General features: G+C 40.6%; 1 protein-coding gene across 6 annotated transcripts; it reads left to right on the forward strand.

Annotated features, from left to right (window-relative positions):
- The first annotated feature begins 222 nt into the window (after positions 1-222).
- Positions 223-16,137, forward strand: VEZF1 (vascular endothelial zinc finger 1). Of its 6 annotated transcripts, none has more exons than XM_027870453.1 (7): positions 223-286; positions 5,265-5,959; positions 6,749-6,812; positions 7,659-7,860; positions 9,651-9,776; positions 12,123-12,167; positions 12,734-16,137. In XM_027870453.1, exons 1-7 carry the CDS (start codon positions 254-256, stop codon positions 13,159-13,161), a joined length of 1,593 nt encoding a protein of 530 aa, XP_027726254.1. In that variant the 5' UTR covers positions 223-253; the 3' UTR covers positions 13,162-16,137. The 6 variants fall into 6 exon arrangements, with proteins under 6 accessions (XP_027726254.1, XP_027726257.1, XP_027726251.1 ...); XM_027870450.1 differs by lacking the exon at positions 223-286 and adding an exon at positions 1,024-1,389; XM_027870451.1 differs by lacking the exon at positions 223-286 and adding an exon at positions 1,026-1,389 and having other exon boundaries at positions 7,677-7,860.
- Positions 16,138-20,378: the final 4,241 nt, after the last annotated feature.

Consider the following 20,378-nt stretch of genomic DNA (forward strand, 5'->3'; position numbering starts at 1 on the left):
GGCAGGGCGGCGGGGGCCGGGGGCGGCGGCGGCCCCGCCGGGGCTCCCCTCCCGCCCGCGCTCGCCGCCGCGGTGGTGCGTCCCGGAGGTTACCGGAAGTGGCCGCGCTCGGCGCTGCCATGTTGAGGAGCCGCCGCCGCTGCCGCCGCCGCCGCCGCCGCCGCCGCTTTGTTGTCGCCTCCTCCGGCTGAGGAGGCTCCCCGAGCGGGGGGAGCGGGGAGGAGGGGGCTCGGCCGCCGCCGCCGCTGCCGCCATGGAGGCCAACTGGACCGCGTTCCTGTTCCAGGTACTGGGGGCCCCCCCGGGGGGCGGGGGGGCTCAGGGGGGCCGGGCCCCGGGCGGGCGGCGGGCGGGCGCTCCTCCTCCCCTCCTCCCCGCCCGCCCGCCCGCCCGCTTGCCTGCTTGCCTGCCTGCCCTGCCGGCTCCGCGCCCCGGCCCCAGCCGGGCCGGGCCCGGGCCTCCCTAATCCCCCTTTGTTTTTCCGCCAGCCCGCCCCAGAGCCGCGGGGCGACCGAGGTGTGAAGAGGCGGCCTCCCGGGGCGCGAGGGTGTGTGTGCGTGTGCCCGGGCGGAGAGGGGCCCCCAGCGGCCTGGGGGTGACCCCCGGGCCTCCCGCGGGCACTCACCCCCTTCCCCTCCAGCTCTGAAGGGGAAGGGAGGAGGTCGGCCCGCTGTCACCCGTCCGCCAGCCCGGCGGCTGCCCTAGGGAAGGGAAGGGGCGCGCGGCTGTAGCGCCCCAGGACCCCGGGGGGAGTGCGGACAGAGTGCCCCCCCAATCCTTCATCCCGCCCAAGTTTCCCGGCCCCTCTTTTCTCCTCCCCCCCTCTTTTGCCTGCTCTCCTTTCTCTTTCCCTCCTCTCTGTGCTCCCTCTTTTTTGTTGCTACCCCCCCTCCGCGCAGGCCATTCCCGAGTGTGCAAGGGGTGTTCCCGGGCCCCCTGACACCCCCTGTCCTCTCCTCTCCCGGGACTTGCCCAGTTGGAGGGGTTCGCTCTGGTCAGTGTCTGTGTCTCAGAACTTATAGACTGGATTTGAAATTGTCCTTTTACGAAAGCCCCTGCGCCGGGACTTGATCGCAGCTGACACCCGCTTCCTCACCCGTATCCTTCTCAGCCCCCCCGCCCATTCAGTCTGGGGAATCCCCCCCCCCCGGGAGGCGAGGGATGGGGGGCCAGGGTCCTGGATGGAGCGAGCCCTCCACTCCTACTGGAGCCCTTGTCTCTGACCGCGCACATTTCCTCTGACCCGGGGGAGCGCCAGAGAAAGAAAGAGAAGGAGACTGGGAAAGATCCCGCTTGCAAAGCCCCCAGATGAGTCACCCCTTGGGGTGTTTTTCTTCTCTTTCTTTCCCGAAGCCACCCGCTTTCCGCAAGAAACCGTGGAAGTCATTTGTATGTCCGATTTATTAACTGGCTTTACTTTGCTGGGGGGGGGTCGGGAAAAGGGGGGGAGTGATGCTGTTGGTTAGAGATGATGACCCTGTTTGGATGCCCTGAGTGGATTTTTATTTATTTACTTTTCTGTTTCATTCCAATTTACTAACGAACCGTTTAGTGGGCAGTTCTGATGAGCTCACTGGGAAACTTCGGAACAGAAAGAGGGCAGGAAACTCATCACTTTAAAGTGCGTTCCTCCCACTTCTCTGTTATTTTCCTTCTTTGAATAACTTCGTGAAACCCCAGACTCCGAGAGCCCTTGAGTCCTTTTACTCAGTTAACCAGGAACGGATGTAGAATTTTTAATAAATTTATCCTCTAAACCACTTTATTCACCCCAGTGGTCTTGATCTGAGAGCTGGAGAATCCAACACATTACCCGTAGTCTTTTTTTTTTTTTTAATTTTTAAAAAAGTGTTTGATATCTACAGAGCTGTGTTTTGTGGGTAGTTTGGGGTTGGGTTGTTTGTTTGTTTTTAGCCTTTATAAACACAGGTTTCTTGAAGTTGAAGTTTTCAAAATTATGGGACTCCCTAAATTCTTTGTCTCCCCAATCTGATCTGTTTTTATTTTATCACGTTTTGATGAGTTCGGTGGTCAGTATGTGCAATATACATTTTTAATAATACAGTGAATGTTTGTTAGAGAAGAAATAATATATAACTATTGAATGTATAGGTGGTATTTAAAGTGATAAATATCCTCTCTAGAAAAACCTTTCAGACATTCATTAAAAATATGTCCTCTGGAGCAGTTTTGATATGACAAATGATTTAGATTACTACATAAACTTAATTGGAGATTGTGAAAATAAGAGGTACCCTGTATTAGGGGAAACTCCATAATTATTAATATTTATAAAGCTAATTGCTACTTAAAATATATTATGAAATTTTAAAATTTCCTGTCCTTGGACAAGTTTCATGTAAGATATCATTGATTGACTGTCTATTGAAAGATTTTATGTGATTTCACAAATAAAATTATTTCAAGCTTTTTTTTTAAGCAAATGGTTCCATCTACCTTATAGACAGGTGTGAGAAATAAAATTTTGGTCCAGAATTTGGCTGTTCATATAGTTTTCATTAAATTATGAGAAAACGGATTTAATATAGATTTGGAGAAAAATAATTGACTGGATATAGAAAATATTCCAGGAATTTCTATTGAAAGGTATTGAATAGGTCTACCCTGTTTAGATTTTAAATGATTTCCATTGAGGAAATGAAGGAGTAAATTACATTGTTTGTTTCCAATAGCATCTTATCGCATTTATATTTTAAAACAATTTAACACCTGCTCACTTTCCAGATACTGGGTAGAAAGTGAAAGCCATAGCTGTTAAAATGTTTGATGGATGATTCTTCTAACAGGACATTCAAGATATGACTCACTGATGCTAATTTGTTTCAGTACAAAATCTTTTACCCTCTGGCACTGGAGATTTCACGGTGCCATATCCTACCACCCTGAGTGATGAAATAACATTTTTGTTTTGTTTCTCACCAACTGGAGACCAGGAAAGCTCAGGCAGGGGTTAAAAGCACTACAGTTGAAGAGGATAGGAAAAAAAAAAATTAGAACTTTGATTTGATGATGATCCTAGTCAAATAAAAGCCTGCCCTGCAGATGGATTTTTTTTTTCAAGTGTACTTTACCATAGTCAGGCAGCAATTGTTGCTTTAGTCTGTCCCTACCTCTGATGTGGGGGTGGATGGGGAGGAGCCAGTTCTTTCATTAAGAAGATTTCATATAGAGGATCTTGGGAATCGAGGAGTGATTCCTTCAAAAGTAGAGACATTCTTGATAATTTCATTTAAGAAATAATAAGGGAACTCTTAGAACTCTTTTGAAAGTGAGCTTCAGCAGTTTTGTGAAAGTATTTACATGTATGTCTACATTGATAAAATAGTACTAAGTGCTTTTAGTGCTCACCCATCCTAATGGTTCTTTAGTATCGAAAAATGCCTCTAAACTATCTGAACCTTGTCCAAAAGATTTGCATTCTCTACTATCTGATTTGTCAGATGGCTTTGAAATTGTGTATCTTGACCAGTCTTCAAATATTAACTATTTGTATACTGTACATAAATTTGGGAATCTTAGAATCTGATTGGGAAAAGGGTAGGATTAGACTACAGATCTCTTTAGGCTTATTTCAATGTCACCCAATGAGATTCTTAAATCTCATATAGAGACCAAGAGAAACTCCATAAAAAAGTATGCTGTAATTCAGTACGAACACTAAGTCCAGAGATGCCCTGAACTGAAGTACATACAAAGTTTCTGAGAGCTTCCCAGGACTCAGAGGGAGGTGAAGTCAAAGGTACTAAACCTGCTAATTGAAATTAAGTCTGTGGATAATCACACTGTGTGGTCATGTGGGACACTGATTTTAAGTTTAGCTTTGGCACTCTCATCAAATAAACTGGGAGTAATAGTGGGTATTCTTCTTATCCTTTGGGGAGAAATTGTATGCATGCATATGAATGTGTGATTATATGTCTTTGTTTTTCTATCCTGAAGGAGGCTAGCTAAATGACTGCAGGATTTGTGATTGTAGGTTGTGAGAAGGATAAATAAGCTTCCAAAGTCAGGCTGTGGGAAAAAGGCCTAGTACACTGTGCCTAAACTTTTTAGGGTCTTTAACTCTGGTTGCTTATGTCCTCCTAGAATTATGGAAACTTAAACTTTGGAGTTTGGGACCATTGTCTCAATCTCAGATAATTTTTGATAAAGAGGAAAATATTAGAAAAACTGTTTCAGGAATTAACCTATCATATCTTAAAGTATTTGTTAGCATGGAGATACTCTGAATCTTGGTAGAATCAAAACCAACATGATAACACAAATACCAACAAGCTGATCCACAGGGAAAAATTGGGTTTCATAGCTGATGGAAATTTCTAGGCAGCCTATTAATTCCTCAGTTTTTATGGAAGGTTTTTTGGGATAGAGGGATGAGGAGGAATGCATATTAGAACAAAGTACTTGTCTAATATTTTAACAAAAACAAGAACTTCTGGAGAAATGTAGACTAAAAGGGGAAACTTAAGTTTTTTTATGTTTTTTTCTTTAACCTGTCTTTGACAGTTCAGTGGCTTGGACAACCAGTTTAATACAGCTTTAGGAAGTGGATTTATCTAGCATCAGGTGAATTACATAATGGTTAGAAGTACTTTGCTATGAAATCTCCTGACATATACCCCACAGGTTGTACAAAAAAAGGTTTAATTTCAACCCAATCTCTGGTATGGTTAAGGGAAAAATTTTAAAGTAAACTTACAGCTAATATACATGCTTAGAACACTAGAGTCCATTCATCACTTAGCAATAACAGCCTTTTTGCCTAATCACCAAGGATTTTCTGATGAGAAAGGAGAAGACATGAGCCTTTCCTCTCCTATTTAATTCACAAGGGGATGCTTTTGTTGTGTTTTATATTTCAGTGAGGGGCTAAGTATATATCTGTAGTGTAATTTTTTGGATAAGTTATTTAAACTTGGCTTTAGCACTGACAGAGTAATGCAAAGGAACTTTATCAGCTAGTGCATCCCTTGTGAACTAAGGTTGTCTGGTAGTTGAGTCAGCTGTTTAAAAGTGGGAGTAACTTTAGCACAGGAATGACAAAAGTCTGTGTACTATATGGTTATTTAAATGCTATGTGCTGGGGTTTCTGAGTTACTGTGGGTTTGCTTAACCCCTGTTACAGAGAGTATGTTTTCAAGGTCTTCCATTTTTTTGCTTGGGTTTGTGTTGTCCGGAGCATGTTGAATTTTGAAGGCTGTTGTGAGTGGTTGTGTTTCTTAAGTGTAAATGTTTGGTTTTAGGCCCATGAAGCTTCCCATCACCAACAGCAGGCAGCACAGAACAGCTTGCTGCCCCTCCTGAGCTCTGCTGTGGAGCCCCCTGATCAGAAGCCGTTGCTTCCATTACCAATAACTCAGAAACCTCAGGCACCACCAGAAACATTAAAGGATGCTATTGGGATTAAAAAAGAAAAACCTAAAACCTCCTTTGTGTGCAATTACTGCAGTAAAGCTTTCAGGGACAGCTACCACCTGAGACGCCATCAGTCCTGCCACACTGGGATAAAGTTAGTGTCACGGCAAAAGAAAACCCCTACCACAGTGGTACCCCTTATCTCCACCATCGCAGGAGACAACAGCCGAACTTCGTTGGTCTCAACCATTGCAGGCATCTTGTCAACAGTTACTACATCTTCCTCTGGCACTAACCCTAGCAGCAGTGCCAGTTCCACTGTTATGCCAGTGACACAGACAGTCAAGAAGCCCAGTAAGCCAGTCAAGAAGAACCATGCTTGTGAGATGTGTGGGAAGGCCTTCCGAGATGTCTACCACCTTAACCGGCACAAGCTCTCTCATTCAGATGAGAAGCCCTTTGAATGTCCTATTTGCAATCAGCGCTTCAAGAGGAAGGATCGGATGACTTACCATGTGAGGTCTCATGAAGGAGGCATCACCAAACCATATACTTGCAGTGTTTGTGGGAAAGGCTTCTCGAGGTACTGGGTTTTTTCTTTTTAAACCTGTGTTCTCAGTGAACTTCATTTTTGTCTCCATGGAGGTGGGGGAGGGGGTGGTTATTTTAATAATGGGTATGGGGAAACTTGGATTACCACAGGAAATTGGTGATAGGTACTGAGATCTTATATCTCTAGGTCACTGGTTCTAATTTGGTTTAGTTGAAATGTGGTCAACATCTTATTTTGTTTAGGAAGTGCCCTGGTAGATTCAGCCCTGAATTTAGTATAAAGGCATATATTGCCATGACAATTGAATGTCTGGGGATAGGAGCTACAGACTGTACAAACCAAGGAAGTATTCCTACAGAGGAGGGGGAGCTTTTCTAACTTTTGGTAAGGTACTTGGGAAAATACTTCTTTCCTCCTGTCTGAGTGCTGAGACTTTCACTAATTTTTCATGGTCGAGATGAACTGTAAGGCTCCTTCCAAATCTAAAATCCTATGGTCCTTTTTAAAAAAAACTTTTAAAATTAATATACTTGTATCCTTCCATTCACATATGAGGGCTATAATTTTGGCTATGTTTTAACTGTGTAGGGTAAAGGTTTAGTGTAATTTGTTGTTGGAGAAGAGACGATCTTCACAGGTAAATTGGGAGAGTTGTTATTTTATTTGTGAAAGGGAAAGGGCAATTAATGCTGTCAACATTCTCTAAACTACAGATACCACTTCTCTTCTTCCCTCTCCAAAGGCAAAAGGCATAATATAAGCATCACAGTTGATGCCATCTCTATGTTCCATTACATGTCATACCTTTCTCTTTCACAGGCCTGACCACTTAAGCTGTCACGTAAAACATGTCCATTCAACAGAGAGACCCTTCAAATGCCAAGTAAGAGTTAAAATGACTTATCCTTAATATGTCAGTTACTGCACACGATCCAGAAAGTATAAGCTAATCACATCTCTCAGATGCTGAATGGTCTCGAAATTACCAACTTGAATAATGTGGTCCATTTAAATGCTAGTTTAAGAATAATAGTAATAATAAAAGACAGTTTCTATTTCTGTGATATAAGACCTTTTAAAAATTGAAATATTTTACCTTTGTCAAGCAGTTATCTCTTTACTTTGGAAACACGATTTTTGTTAGTAGAAAAATACCTTACTCTTACAAAGGTCAGTTTGTATTTGGATAAGAAGGATGTAAGGAAGGTTTAAAATAAGTTTCTGGGTTGATAACTGAGATTTGTGAAGAAATAACCTGAATTTTCTCCAAATTTTTATCACTGGCTCTTCTTACTGGGTTTAAAAAATATTTTTTTTGTGCTATTATGAAAGGTTGATTGATAGTTAATGATTTTGTGTAACATAAAGTTATAACAGTTAAAAAAAAAGTTAAATACTGAAAGCTAAAACAAAAGACTTTTTAGGCATTGGTTATTCTAGTTTGTTTCTGAAAGTCTTTGACTTAATGTGATTGATTAGTCACTACAAACAGATTGGAGTAAGTACAAATTACTTGAATTCAAAGAAAAATCCAAAAGACAATTTTTTTTCTTTTCCCTGAAATGGAAGGGACTGACATCCATGAAAGATTTAAAATCACCATTTATAAAACACAAATAGGCAAAATTTTAATAGCTTTCTCTGTCTGAGTAATGTGGGCATAGTGACACATAGATAGTACAGCGTGCTTCAAAATGAGTAGAACAGGATAGTCTATATTTAAAAAAAGTTTTCCTCCCTCATGCAGACATGCACTGCTGCCTTTGCCACCAAAGACAGACTTCGGACACATATGGTTCGCCATGAAGGAAAGGTATCTTGTAATATCTGTGGTAAACTTCTGAGTGCAGCGTATATCACCAGCCACTTAAAGACACATGGGCAGAGCCAAAGTATCAACTGTAATACATGTAAACAAGGCATCAATAAAAGTAGGTGAAACTTTTTTGTGCTATATGTATTTTAAATTGCTTTTTTAAATAATGTACCAAAGATGTTCAAATCATGCTTTGAGTTCCATTTATTCTTGGTCAACTTTAGTATTTTTGCTTTTTACTGACACTTCCCAGGGTGCCTCAGAAGAAGAGTGTAATAGTGTTAGACATTTCCAACCTATAAACAAGAACCACTGGCTCAGGAGCTCCATTACTTTCAAATCTTATGTTTGTCCACATTGATTTGCAAAACCTCATTTGTTATGTATGCCCATGTTAGAAATAGCATAATTGTCTGACCACTCTTTTCCAACGATTCATTTTTCCCAGGAACAGGAATGAAAAGTCTTAATATATTAAAACTCAAGGAGCAGAAAGTGACTGTTATCTTGCTGCTTATCCTCATTAATGATAACTATTTTAAAGTAAAAGAAATTCCAATTTACTATTGATCACTATCTGATTGTGTTAAGGTCATGGCCTTAAAAATAACCTGAAAAGTAAACTAAGGCTTCTGGAGGTGTACTTTTTTCTTTTTAAAATTGTTTTCTCAGTGAACTTAAAAATTTCATCTCCCTAAAGAGGTAAGAGTCTCAGTCTCTCTCTGTCTCTTTCTCTCTCTCTCCCTCTCCCTCCCTCTCCCTCTCCCTCTCCCTGTCTCTCCCTGTCCCGCTCCCTCTCCCTCTCCTTTTCCCTCCCTCCCTCTCCCCTTCTCTGTCTCGAATGGGTATAGGTAGGCAAGCAGAGCTGGATTACCGAGGAGATTATAATAGGAACTGAGCTCTCATATCTCTAGGTCAAGTTTGGCTCAGTTGAAAAGTTATGAGAAAACCATTTCCATCCTCAAACCAGTAAAGAAATGGAATTTCTTACTCAGTTGAAGAAAAATGAAATTAATTTATTTGTCAAAATCTAAAGTTGGGGATTTAGTGTTTCCCATGCACCAGTTATTAATGATGTTGCATGCTGCTGCTACTGCGAAATGATTTTGCATTTATACAGGCTTTTTTTCTTTAAGATCTCTGTAGTCATTTGAAATAGAACTTTTCTTGACTTTGCTTTATATTTGAGATACTCAGCAGAAACAACAAATCCTTACAAGATAGATGATTAAAAATGAATGAAACTTCATATGTATGTTAAATTTGACTAATTTAACTTATTTTTAAACCTATACAGAGTGAATAAATCAAATTATCTAAGTGTTTTTAATTTTATTAGGAGCTTTTTTTTTTCTCTTTGACGAGGCAATCGGGGTTAAGTGACTTGCTCAGGGTCACTGAGCTCGTAAGTATCAAGTGTCTGAGGCCACATTTGAACTCAGGTCCTCCTGACTCCAAGGCTGGAGTGCTGTCTACTGCGCCACCTAGCTGCCCCCTTTTAGGAGTATTTTAAAGTTTAATTTTTGATGTGCTTCCTTACAGTCAAGAAATAGCATAAACATTTTGATAAACATATTGATTATTCCTAACAATTGTTCATTAAATTCCCTTTAAAAGACATTATCAACATTTTAAAATAGTAAAGAGCTTTTTGGGATTGTTTGGTCTGGGTTTCTCCAGTGTCCCTGCTCTCCTGTTTTGTGTTCGTTTCTTGTCTTTTGACTGATGTGGTCATTAGCCATAGAAGAGATGAGCTTTGGAGGAAGCTATCTGAACAAACTGCAAAGATCATAAACAGTAATATGTGGGCATTAGTATACAAGAGTGTCTCTTTAGGAATTTTGAAACAAAACAAAACTTTTCAAGGTGAATTATGTCTTCTGTGTTTGTATTTGATTGGAGTAGCATGTATGAATGAAGAGACCAGCAACCAGAAGCAGCAGCAGCAGCAGCAGCATGTGACCAGCTGGCCAGGGAAGCAGGTGGAGACACTGAGATTGTGGGAAGAAGCTGTCAAGGCAAGGAAGAAAGGTAAAAAGAGGTTTATGGCATCTTCTATGTAGATAGAGAAATGTTTTAATTTAGTATGTCAAGTAATCAAAGTAAGAAACTATGTATATAAGGAAGGGTGTTAAGTTTGTGGATTGTAAAACATCATATGCAGAAAAAATCTGGCAAAGTTTTGTTTTTGACAGTAAAGTAACTGAATAACGTTTTTCCTTATTGGAAAACTAGAATCTCTGTATATCTTTCTGGGTTTCTTTGGTTTGTATTTGTTATAAATTTGGAGGCAAAATTGTTTCTTGGGTAGAGGCTCAATAACTTTCCTTTTTTGTTATCTAAGAACTGAATTTGGTCCTCAACATCCTTGCTTTTTTGTCTACTTTTTTCTTTCATAAACATTCTCATTTTTAGTGTTGGATGACACATCTTTTTTGTGCCTGTATCAGTCATTGGATAATTCATTTCCTTTGTGTCCCATCTTTCCACTATATCCTTTCCTATTCTTGCCTCTCTGTAATCTCTTTCCCTCCTCCCCCTATCAACCATAGTGCTAATTTCTTTCCTCTTCATGGTTTTGATGTTAGTATTGTTATTCACTGGGGCTCTAGGATCAGCATAAAGTATCCCTCAGTTCAAAAGTTAATTGTAATAGATGAAAAATTGAGAATTATTTGCTTTTTCTCTTGTATATATCATATTAAAGAATCAGTTGAAGTACTATTTGTCCAATATAGCTGTTCAGCTTACTGGTCACAGCTTTGACTTCTGATCTGTCATGGGGCTACTTCAGATAAGCATATTTGTCAGCATATCTCCAGTATCTGGTATATTTCCCCTCGTCCTGTGGCAGGTATAAACTCCTGTTACTTCCTTTTTTTCCGGTTCCCATTACTTTTAATTTGTTAGAAATCTCCTGCATATGTTGCTCCACTCTGATGTCCTATGTCCTGTAGTTTCTTCCATCCTTTGCTTTTGTATAGAGTGGCTGCTCTTCCTACACTCAGTTCCCTTCTAAATATCTAACGATTTCACAGAGTGGGAATAGCATCCTTTTTCATACATCCAATGGCAATGGAGAAAAAGAATGCAACATTCCAGATAGGCCTTCCTTAAGTGCTGCTTGTTCCTGTCTTCCAAATGTAATTATTTGTTATTGTTTTGACAAATTGCTGGTGATGGGAATAGATGAGTTTGGGGTGGGGGAGGAATATTGTACTATGATAATTAATACAAGTACTATAAAGTGGTTGTTTCTTATTAGTTGAAAAATTATATTCAGAGAGCATTTTATTTAGAGGTCAGGGGTCATAAATGTTAATCGAATTATATTAAAGGGACACTGTCAGGTTTGAGAAGTAAAGACCCTAAAAAGTTCTTTTTGGAAGATAATATCAGAGTGAATACATCCTAATTAGCTGTGTTACCACCACCTCTTCTGTTAAATATTGTATTTCACTTTACTTATATAATAACTCAACTATTTAGGCTCATCCTTTGAACCCCATGAAACAAAATGCTATTGTGTTCCCATTTGTTGCATGCTGCCTGTAGATGTCAGAAAGTTCTGTATCCATGTTCAGCTTTGTAACATTTGAGAGAATTAGGGAACCTTGATAAGTTTAGGGCTTCAACTAACTTGACCGTGTACCCTTAAGTACTGGGGCTAATGTTAGAGCAAAAAACATAATAAAGTGTATAGAGAATTTGTGCAGCCTGTATTGAATTGACCAGGGAATGGCTGCTTATTAACTCTTTCATGGACAAAGCATCCATACTGTGAGTGACATGGCCCACTTGTAGAACAAGTGTGCAAACACCGAAGTTAGCCTCAAATTCATTTTAGCTTCAGTCTACCTCTTTTCATTTTATTAGCCACATCACTGGTACCCCACCCATGTCCCTCTTAGGAGTTCTGTACTCTGGCTAACCAGCAGGTGGTGCTGATTTTTGTGGGGGTGGGGGGGTTGGGTTATCTTCCAAGGGAAATTTTCTCTAAGTGTCCAGCCACAGCTGGATGAGGGAAGGACCAGGAGCCCTCTAGCTCACTGGAGTGTCTCCTTGTCTGGGCTGTTGGTTAATACTTTTCTGTATGCTTGGTGATAATTGTAATGTGTGCAAGTATATTGTGTTATGATTAAACTAGCCTATTAAGTTAATATATAAATAAGATAGGAAATGGAAGTGGGGCGGGAGAGGGGGTGGGACATAGATCTAAGGGTGAAGTGTTGTTTTTTTTTTTAACATACTTAAGAAACTTAATTGTAATCAGGTTTATTTAGCAGAAATGATTTTTCTAAGACTGAAATAAGCAGATAATTACTGAAACAGCTTTGCTTATCAGTCCCTAATAACGGCTTTTTAAAACCTTCACAGAATGTCAGTTCACCTTTGAGAAGGCTATAGAGTACGTACCATTCGGTATGTACACACTCTCTCCACTACTTACAATGTGCCTCATGAGAGGATTTTTCTGATTGTACGATACGATACTGTGTAACCAACGGCCCAGCTCTGTGTAAACCAGCCCCTCTCGCCTGCTGGTGGTTGGCTCTTCCCAGGGAAGCGTTTAGAATTCAGACGAACTGCATGAAGTGATAGTGAGAATACTTAGCCCTACTGTGGTGCCTCTGCCCCCAGAGTGCCATGCAGAAGTTAACTCATCCTCACACCACCACTGTGAGGTAGGTAAGTAAGCTTGACTCCCCCCTTGTGGGGGAAACCTAGACTGAGAGGCTGAGCAACTTGCCCGGGTCCTAAAGGGAGTTAGTATCAGAGACAAGATGAGTACTCTGGAGTTCCTGCCTCCCCAGCCCTGTGCTCAGAAGGCATCTCTGTCATATTTTCTTCTTGGTTGAAAAAAATGTTATTACTTAACTTATTAAATACTTGTGACTTTTGATGTTTTAAAATTTTATTTAGAAGATTTTTTGAAATTTCATTTATGGTTTTGAGAATCTAAAGGTCCTTTTGTCTTTTCATTTTAGAAGCTGCTAACCTGTGCCAAACCTCCACGGCTGCTACGACACCTGTGACTCTTACTACTCCATTCAATATAACTTCCTCTGTGTCGTCTGGGACGATGTCAAACCCAGTCACAGTGGCAGCTGCAATGAGCATGAGAAGTCCAGTAAATGTTTCAAGTGCAGTTAATATAACCAGCCCAATGAATATAGGGCACCCTGTAACTATAACCAGTCCACTATCCATGACCTCTCCATTAACACTTACCACCCCAGTCAACCTCCCCACCCCAGTCACTGCCCCAGTGAATATAGCACACCCAGTCACTATCACATCTCCAATGAACCTACCCACACCAATGACATTAGCTGCCCCACTAAATATAGCAATGAGACCTGTAGAGAGCATGCCTTTCTTACCCCAAGCTTTGCCCACATCACCACCTTGGTGAACAGTGTTATTAAAAAAAAAAGTTAAAGTAAATATTTACCAGCAACATTTTTTAGTTTATTAAAGCTAAAGTCAAACCAAGAAATTGGGAGATCTTATTACACTAGTTAATAAAAGACTAAGTAGCATTTTTCTCCAATTTGGGATTTTTCAAAGTAGGGTGTGTAAAGTGATCACTGGACCACTTCCGTTTAAGCAGGTTTTTCCTTTAGCTCACAGCAATGTTGAAATGGGATAGTAGTTGATGAGATGAAATACCACAAATAAAATCAGACTATGAAGTGAAACACATATGTGCAAAAAAGTAGCATTATTGTTTTTATCCCAGAAATTATCCTGACTCGGAAATAATTTTGCTTTAAACACTAGCAGAACTCTTCCTCTCCCAAATAGGGTGGATGGCTGATTTTTAACCTGCCACTTGTGAGAGCTAGTGTAGAATTATCTACATTTAATGTTTTTATGAGTAAATGCATTACATTGTCATAATAAAATGCATTTCAGAGAATATGCATTTTACCTTTGGGAATATGTTAATTTCAGGCAGCATTCCCTATGGGAAAGGTGATACCAGCTCTGATATGCAAAGCATATGATAATTTATCATTCTAACTTCAACATATAATAGGGATTGTGACCTGATATTTGGAGATGTAAATATTGCTCAGCGTATTAATCCTGATGGAGTATAGCATTGTAGTTGACTTTTTAAAAAAAAAAAAAAGACAAAAACAAAAATTGTGTTTGGTAAGGAAAGGCTGCTCCTGACAGAGGAGGAGACAAAAGTATGTGGGCAGGGAGGCTCCTGGCCTACCTAGACCTCTGGGACTCTTATTCAAGAGCCAAGGAGTACTTTGGAATACTTAAGAAATATTGCTTTAAAATTGGAAGACGCTGGAGGCACTTAGATGTGATGTATATGCCCCTCTCTCTCCCAATCAAAACCTGTTGATATTGCAACAGGGACAGATGTGTTAGTTGCTCACTAGAAGTTTTGTCTTATATTAAATTGTATACAGTTTTTATTCTAACCACTAACTAGGTAGTATGCCCCTTCAGGACAAGCAGAGTGTGTCTTTTTTTTTTTTTTTTAAATTTCTCTTTCCCTATTTTCTTAATCAAGTGTTGTGCAGATCTGTTGACTTTTGTAAATATTTACAACATCATCACTTTTTTCCTTAATTTTTTTTTAATTAAAACACTTCTATCAGCTTTGTGGTGTTTTCAGGGAGGCAGCTGTCTGAGCTCCCTGCAGAAACCCTGCAATGATCACACACGTTGATACATGTGCTTTTTGTTTCTTAGCAGAACGTTTTTTCTGTACATAAGGTAGAAACCAAAAGCTAGGAAAACAGATACTCTTTAGACCATCATGCCACACATTAATGTTTTAAAAACATTGTTTAAAAGAAAATCCAGAACCAAGACTCTACACGCTCTTTTTTTTTAAGTTGCAATTTTTGTGTGTTTTGTTTTTTGTTTTTAATCTTGCAGTTGAGAGAAATGGAAATTAGTTGTGTTAATCTTGCAGAATGTTTGCAGGACTATCAAACTGGACGACTTCCGTTTGTACCCCTCTGTGTCAGTCCAAACATCAAAATACCTTGCTTTCTGAGGCAGACTTCCTACATCAGGGACAGGTATCTGTGTCATTATACAAAACAGTTCTAGGGGGTTGAACTACATAGTAAAAAATAAAATAAAATAAAATAAATAGAACTTAGTGTAAAATAATTTTATAAATGATCTTTTGTACTTTAGGACATTAAATTGTACAACTTTTGTATATATAAAAGCTTAGGAACTTTCTGTTTAGCAGGAAGGCAACACATTCCTACACTTTTAATGTATATGTTTGTTATAATGTCCATGTAAACATATGCCCTATGTTTGTGCCTTTTTAATTAGTTTGTCTCAATAAACAAAATGTAGAGAAAAATATGTAGCTATGACTTTGTTACAGTTGTTCTTACCCACGGTTCAAAGATCTGTTTGTTTTCAATATGTAGAGCATTATGTGTGGACTACTGGAAGGACTAGAGCAGGGAAGGCCCATGTCCAGCACTGCTGAGGTCTGGAGTGGGCTGCCCAATGGCCACACCTGGGGAGCAAGCTCAAGTCCCAGTGTGCAGTCCTGCAGCTAGGATCTGGAGCTGCCTGCTGGTGTCTGTCAACTTTATGGGCAGGCCTCCCTCGGGAAAAGAGGCCTCTGACAATTCATGAAGCCTCAGGCTTCCTTGAGAGTGGCCCCCAGGTAGCAGTCCTCAGTTGGGAAAGGGTTGGGCCCCCCTTGGGCTAGAATGTGGTCATTTGAACCCTGAGAGGATTAGATCTTTAAAAAAAAAAAGTGGAGATATTTACTAGAAATGATTGTTTTATCAACTCATTGTATAATAAACAGGAGTGAGACTTCATTGTATGACTTCAGTTAAGATGCTATTTCGTATGCACTCTTTATTCACTTAAGCTTGTTGGCAATAATAAAACCACATTGTGTCTTTTTGGAGGAGTGGGAGAGGCAAAGGTGGGGTGGGGTGGAGAGCATGGAGAAGGGGGATGGATGCACAGAGAAGGGAGCGGGCTGGGTGATGGAATTTGCCTGTGTCTTGGTTGAGTTTCTACTGCTGATGACCTGACTCAACTGAGTCATGAAGGTCTGACCGACAGTGTTCTATGAGAAGGCAGTGTGCGTTCTTCCTTTGGGTTGTAACCTAGTTGAGCTCCCCTTTATCAGATTGGCAGCTAAACCGTTGTATTAGATAATCCTCAAATCTGACATCCAGCCTGTTACGCTCTAGGGCTCGCTGCTTGGCCTGTGATCGCTTTTTATTGTGTATCCATTTCCCTCATAAGGTGTGCTCCTAAATGAAGGTTTCTATGTACACAGATGATTTTACCTGTCAATACCAGCACTGTATTACTAACATGCAAAATACTGCAAATTTATTTTGACAAATTAAAGTTAACCAGTCACAAATGTCATGGATTGCTTAATACCTCAGAAGCTTCATTAACTTACTATGATGGAGAGAGACTTTGCAGCATGACTTCTGGAGGCGTGAATGTATTCAAATTGGGAGGAGGGAATAAAGGGGGTTTGTGTGGCCTGGTTACTCAGAATTGTCATGGTGTCCCAAGAGAAGAAGTATTGGTCTACAGACTAGGGAGAGGCCGTCTCCAAATTAGCCCCAGACAAGGCTTCAAACCAGCAGTTTTAGGGGTTCAGGCCAGTGCCTACCCACCGAACAAGTGGCAAATAATCTGCTTCTATATCCATGCTTTACTTCTTAGCTGTCCTCCCCCCAATTTTCTTTTACCTGAAGATGGGTTAACCTCCCCCCAATTTTCTTTTACCTGAAGATGGGTTAAATCTGGGTTTACATGTTCCAAAGATCCATTCCATAAAAAAAGGTTTAGAATACAGATGGTCTGTTTTCTCCAGAATTAACTACAGAATGGACAAACTTTTTTTTTTTTAACAAGATTTTCAACCTTTAAATGTACTTTCTCTTGCTCCCTCATCAATTCAGAAAAACTGGACTATGAAGTTTTCTTTGTGGGTTTTTGGCTTTTGTTAGCAATGAGGGGGTGCCATTGCATAATAATCATCAGTGTAGTTTAGAAATGTCCTTCGTGTCAGTGGAGTCCCAGCTGTCCTTGGAGAGATTTGTTTGCTGACTGGCACTACCTGCTCACCTCAGGGTGCCCTACGTACTCGGAGTTCTGCAGTGATGTCCGGCTGTGGGATTTTACTGTGGAACCTTCAGAAGTCATTGTGGAAAAAGCCAGGAAAAATCTTTTGGTTGGGCTCTTCATATTTCTGAAAGTAAATGGGAAGATGGTTTTAAATTATTCTGCCTGGCCACTTTTCTTTCTCACTTTCTCAATTTTTGTGTCATCAGTCTGGTACGTTTGCTGAGTCTTCTGGATTCTCAATCCCTTTTGGGTTTCACTTTGGAAGAAGGCTCCTCAAGAGTACTGGAAGACCTAGAGTCAGACCTGCCACTTCCTAGCTGTGTGGCCTTGGTCAAGTCACTCTCTGGACCTCACTTTTCATCTGAAACACGAGGGAGTTGGACTAGAGGACTTCTAAAATCCCATCTAGTTCTTATTCTTTGATCCTGTGACTCCCCACTTGGCTCTGTAATCTCCCCCACAGTTGTCTAAGTCCTGGTAGATTACTGGAGTATTATTACCCATACCTTATAAAAGCAGAGAACCCATAGAACTCTGAGACTTCAGCCAAGTCTTAGTACTCTAGTTTGTGGATTGCCATGGTTTGTGACACTCGGGTTTCTAGGTCCTCTTGGTCACATACTTTGGGGCTATCTCCTTTTTGTCCATTTCTGGGAAAGGTTTAGTGGTAGAACAGGTTGGAAGGGAATTTTGGGATTTCATTCTTCACATTTCAGAGACCCATCCCTTAGGTCCCGCTGCTTCTAATCAAGAGCCATTTAGATTAGCTTCACCTAGAAGAATATTGAGAATAGGTCTTAATTAATCGTGGTTTAGGAGTCCTTTTATGTGATAATCATTCAGAAAGGTGGTATGGAAATCAAAGTTTGAATTTTTTGGTGCAAATTTGATTTTTCTCATTGGTCTACATTATTCCAGAGATTATATCCATTCCTTTTTCAGCAAACCTTTTGTACTGTGAAGAATCACCCTGTTGGTATGTTTAACAGGACCTGGTTTTCAAATCCAGAATTTTCTTGGGGTTCACTATATATTAGATATACGCTCTCCATCCCCATTTTTCTGGTCCATACCAATGATTTCAAGTGAACACACACACACACACACACACACACACACCATATACCAATGCAGACCAACAACTGCTCTGCATTTTATAGTTTTAGAGCCTTGCTGAGGGCACCAAGAAGTTAAATACATTGCCCAGGTCACAGAACCAATATAAGTCAGGCACGCCTTGAACCCAGTCTTCCTTAACTCTAAGACTGGCTTATCTCCATTTGACAAGAGTTAAATATAAATATTAGAACTCTAGAAACTTTTTTCTTTTTCTGACATTGAGCTCCCCAGGTGAGGCTGTAGCAATTCCACAGGCACGAGGAGAATCCGAGTAATGCTGACTTTTTAATCAAATATACTTCTTAAAGGTTCCCACAACGTGTCTTACAGTAGAATAAACTAAGGCGAGAGGCCACATAGGCCTGAGAGTGGCACACTGACAGCTGGGGTTTATAATTTTTCCAACCTTAGAGCAGAATGGAGTCAGTGAAGCTTGAGACTGACCCAAAAGGATCGCCTAAGATCCTGCTAAAGTGCCAAACTTGTATGTTGGATTCCTAGCACCTTTGATGGGAAACAGGATAACTTTCCAATTGGAAGTGATGAGGAAGGGAAGAAAGAAAACTTGAAGAACATACCCCGGTGCTTCCTGTGTTATAGGACAACCAGGACATCTCTCCCTGCCATTCTGGATATGATAGCTGAAGCCCCTGAATGCTGAAAGAGCTTGTTAGTTCAGAGTGGCTCTGATCATTTCAGCCCCTGTCAATATTTAGAGCAGAAAAATCACTTCTTCCAAATGGAAAGAGGATAAAATCAGTAGCAAAACAGACAGGCTAGCTTCAGGTAATTAAGAGGGTATTCCCAATAGCAGGGATCATTACAGGGACACTCTTCTCCCCTTGAAGTCAGCAGGGGTGCTCTCCCCCTCCTACTCCTACTCCCATTAAATCACTGTACTGTATAAAGGCATTTATCTATGCCAGTCCAGTATCGTCAAACACAAGAGATATTGTCATTTCTCAGCTAAACTAAAACGTTCCAGTTTTGGTCATAATCTCCTGCTAGGGGAGGGAGAATGATGGTGACTGAGGACAAAAAATTCTGAGATTTGCTCTGAAGTCCCCCTTTTTCTTCACAATTTAAGACGTTTGTTATTATGTGCCAGGCACTAGGGACACAAAGACAAAATAGGAGTGAATCCCTGCCATCAAGGAGCTTACATTCTTTGGATTGATACAGTTTGTACATACAAGGTAATTTAAGAGGGGAGAGAACACTAATATCTGACAGGGGTGGGGGCTGGGTTGGGGTGAATGAATGATGAGAAGATTCACCAAGGAAGTGGACCCTGTACTGAGTCTTGAGGGAAAAGAAAGCTAGGATTCTAAGAATGGAGAAAATCATAGGATCACTAAAGAAATGATCATAGCCACAACCCATTTAATGAATAACATTTTTAGAGACAAGAAAAGAAGAGGAAAAATCAGCAAAATTGATCAATATATTGAAAAAGCTTGAAAACATGCTGACTTCCTAGGATTTTCCAAATTGACCATCCTATCATCAGCAAACGGGGATAGTTTTATTTCCTCTTTACTTACTTTAACACCTTTAATTTCTTTCTCATTTTATTTCTATTGCCAGCATTTCCAGAACTATATCAAATAATAGTAGGGAGAGTGGGCATCCTTGAAAATATGACTTATTCCTTCCAAGTGTAGCTCATGATGTCAAGGGACATTGTTCTGATCTTCAGTAGACCTAAGGGAACCAGGTTGAGGGAGGTCATGGCATTTCCCTTCCTAGGGATCTTTTAATAACCTATCTGGCCTGGGAGGAGTTGGGGGTCATCTTTGCCTATAGACAAGATAACCTCTTAAAAATTTCTTTCCAGCACTAGGGACTTTAAAATTTCATGATACGAGAATTGGCTCTTTTAGAGCTGGCTACTCCCTTTCCTCAAGGAAGTCCAGGTCTATAGGGCAGGTCTGTGTTGAGTGGCTGCACCCTAAGCATTAATCATATGGAAAGTTTAAAAAAAAACAACAATAAAAGCCCAGATTTAAATAGTCTTTGCATACATTATCTCATTCCATCCTCCCACCAACCTTCTGAGATAGGTGCTATTATTAATTCCATTTTACTGAAGTGCAGAGAAGTTAAATGATTTGTTTAGGTTCACACATCTAGTAAATGTCTGAGACAGGATTCAAATCTATGTCTGCCTAATTGACAAAACCAATACTCTATTGGCTGCATCCATGGGGCCTCATGGCTTAGCTCTATCCAGGTGCTAAGAGAGTCCCACTAGCTTATGCATTTTGTTTCCTTTTCCTCATTGAGACTTCTGAATCCCCTGAAATCATTGAACTTCTAGTCTGGCCCCTGGGTGAAAAGAACCTCACCAGTGAGTGTTCTGTTTCTATTAGGGGAGGGGAGAGGAGGAGTGTTGAAAAATGA

Source organism: Vombatus ursinus, unplaced genomic scaffold (genome assembly GCF_900497805.2).
Source record: "Vombatus ursinus unplaced genomic scaffold, bare-nosed wombat genome assembly UNPS02014797.1, whole genome shotgun sequence".
Taxonomy (NCBI): domain Eukaryota; kingdom Metazoa; phylum Chordata; class Mammalia; order Diprotodontia; family Vombatidae; genus Vombatus; species Vombatus ursinus.

Coding starts and splice junctions, on each gene's coding strand:
- VEZF1 (XM_027870450.1), top strand. CDS start 1,309: ATGAGTCACCCCTTGGGGTGTTTTTCTTCTCTTTCTTTCCCGAAGCCA. Junction 1,390..5,264: donor AGAAACCGTGGAAGTCATTT/GTATGTCCGATT, acceptor GTTTGGTTTTAG/GCCCATGAAGCTTCCCATCA. Junction 5,960..6,748: donor TGTGGGAAAGGCTTCTCGAG/GTACTGGGTTTT, acceptor TCTCTTTCACAG/GCCTGACCACTTAAGCTGTC.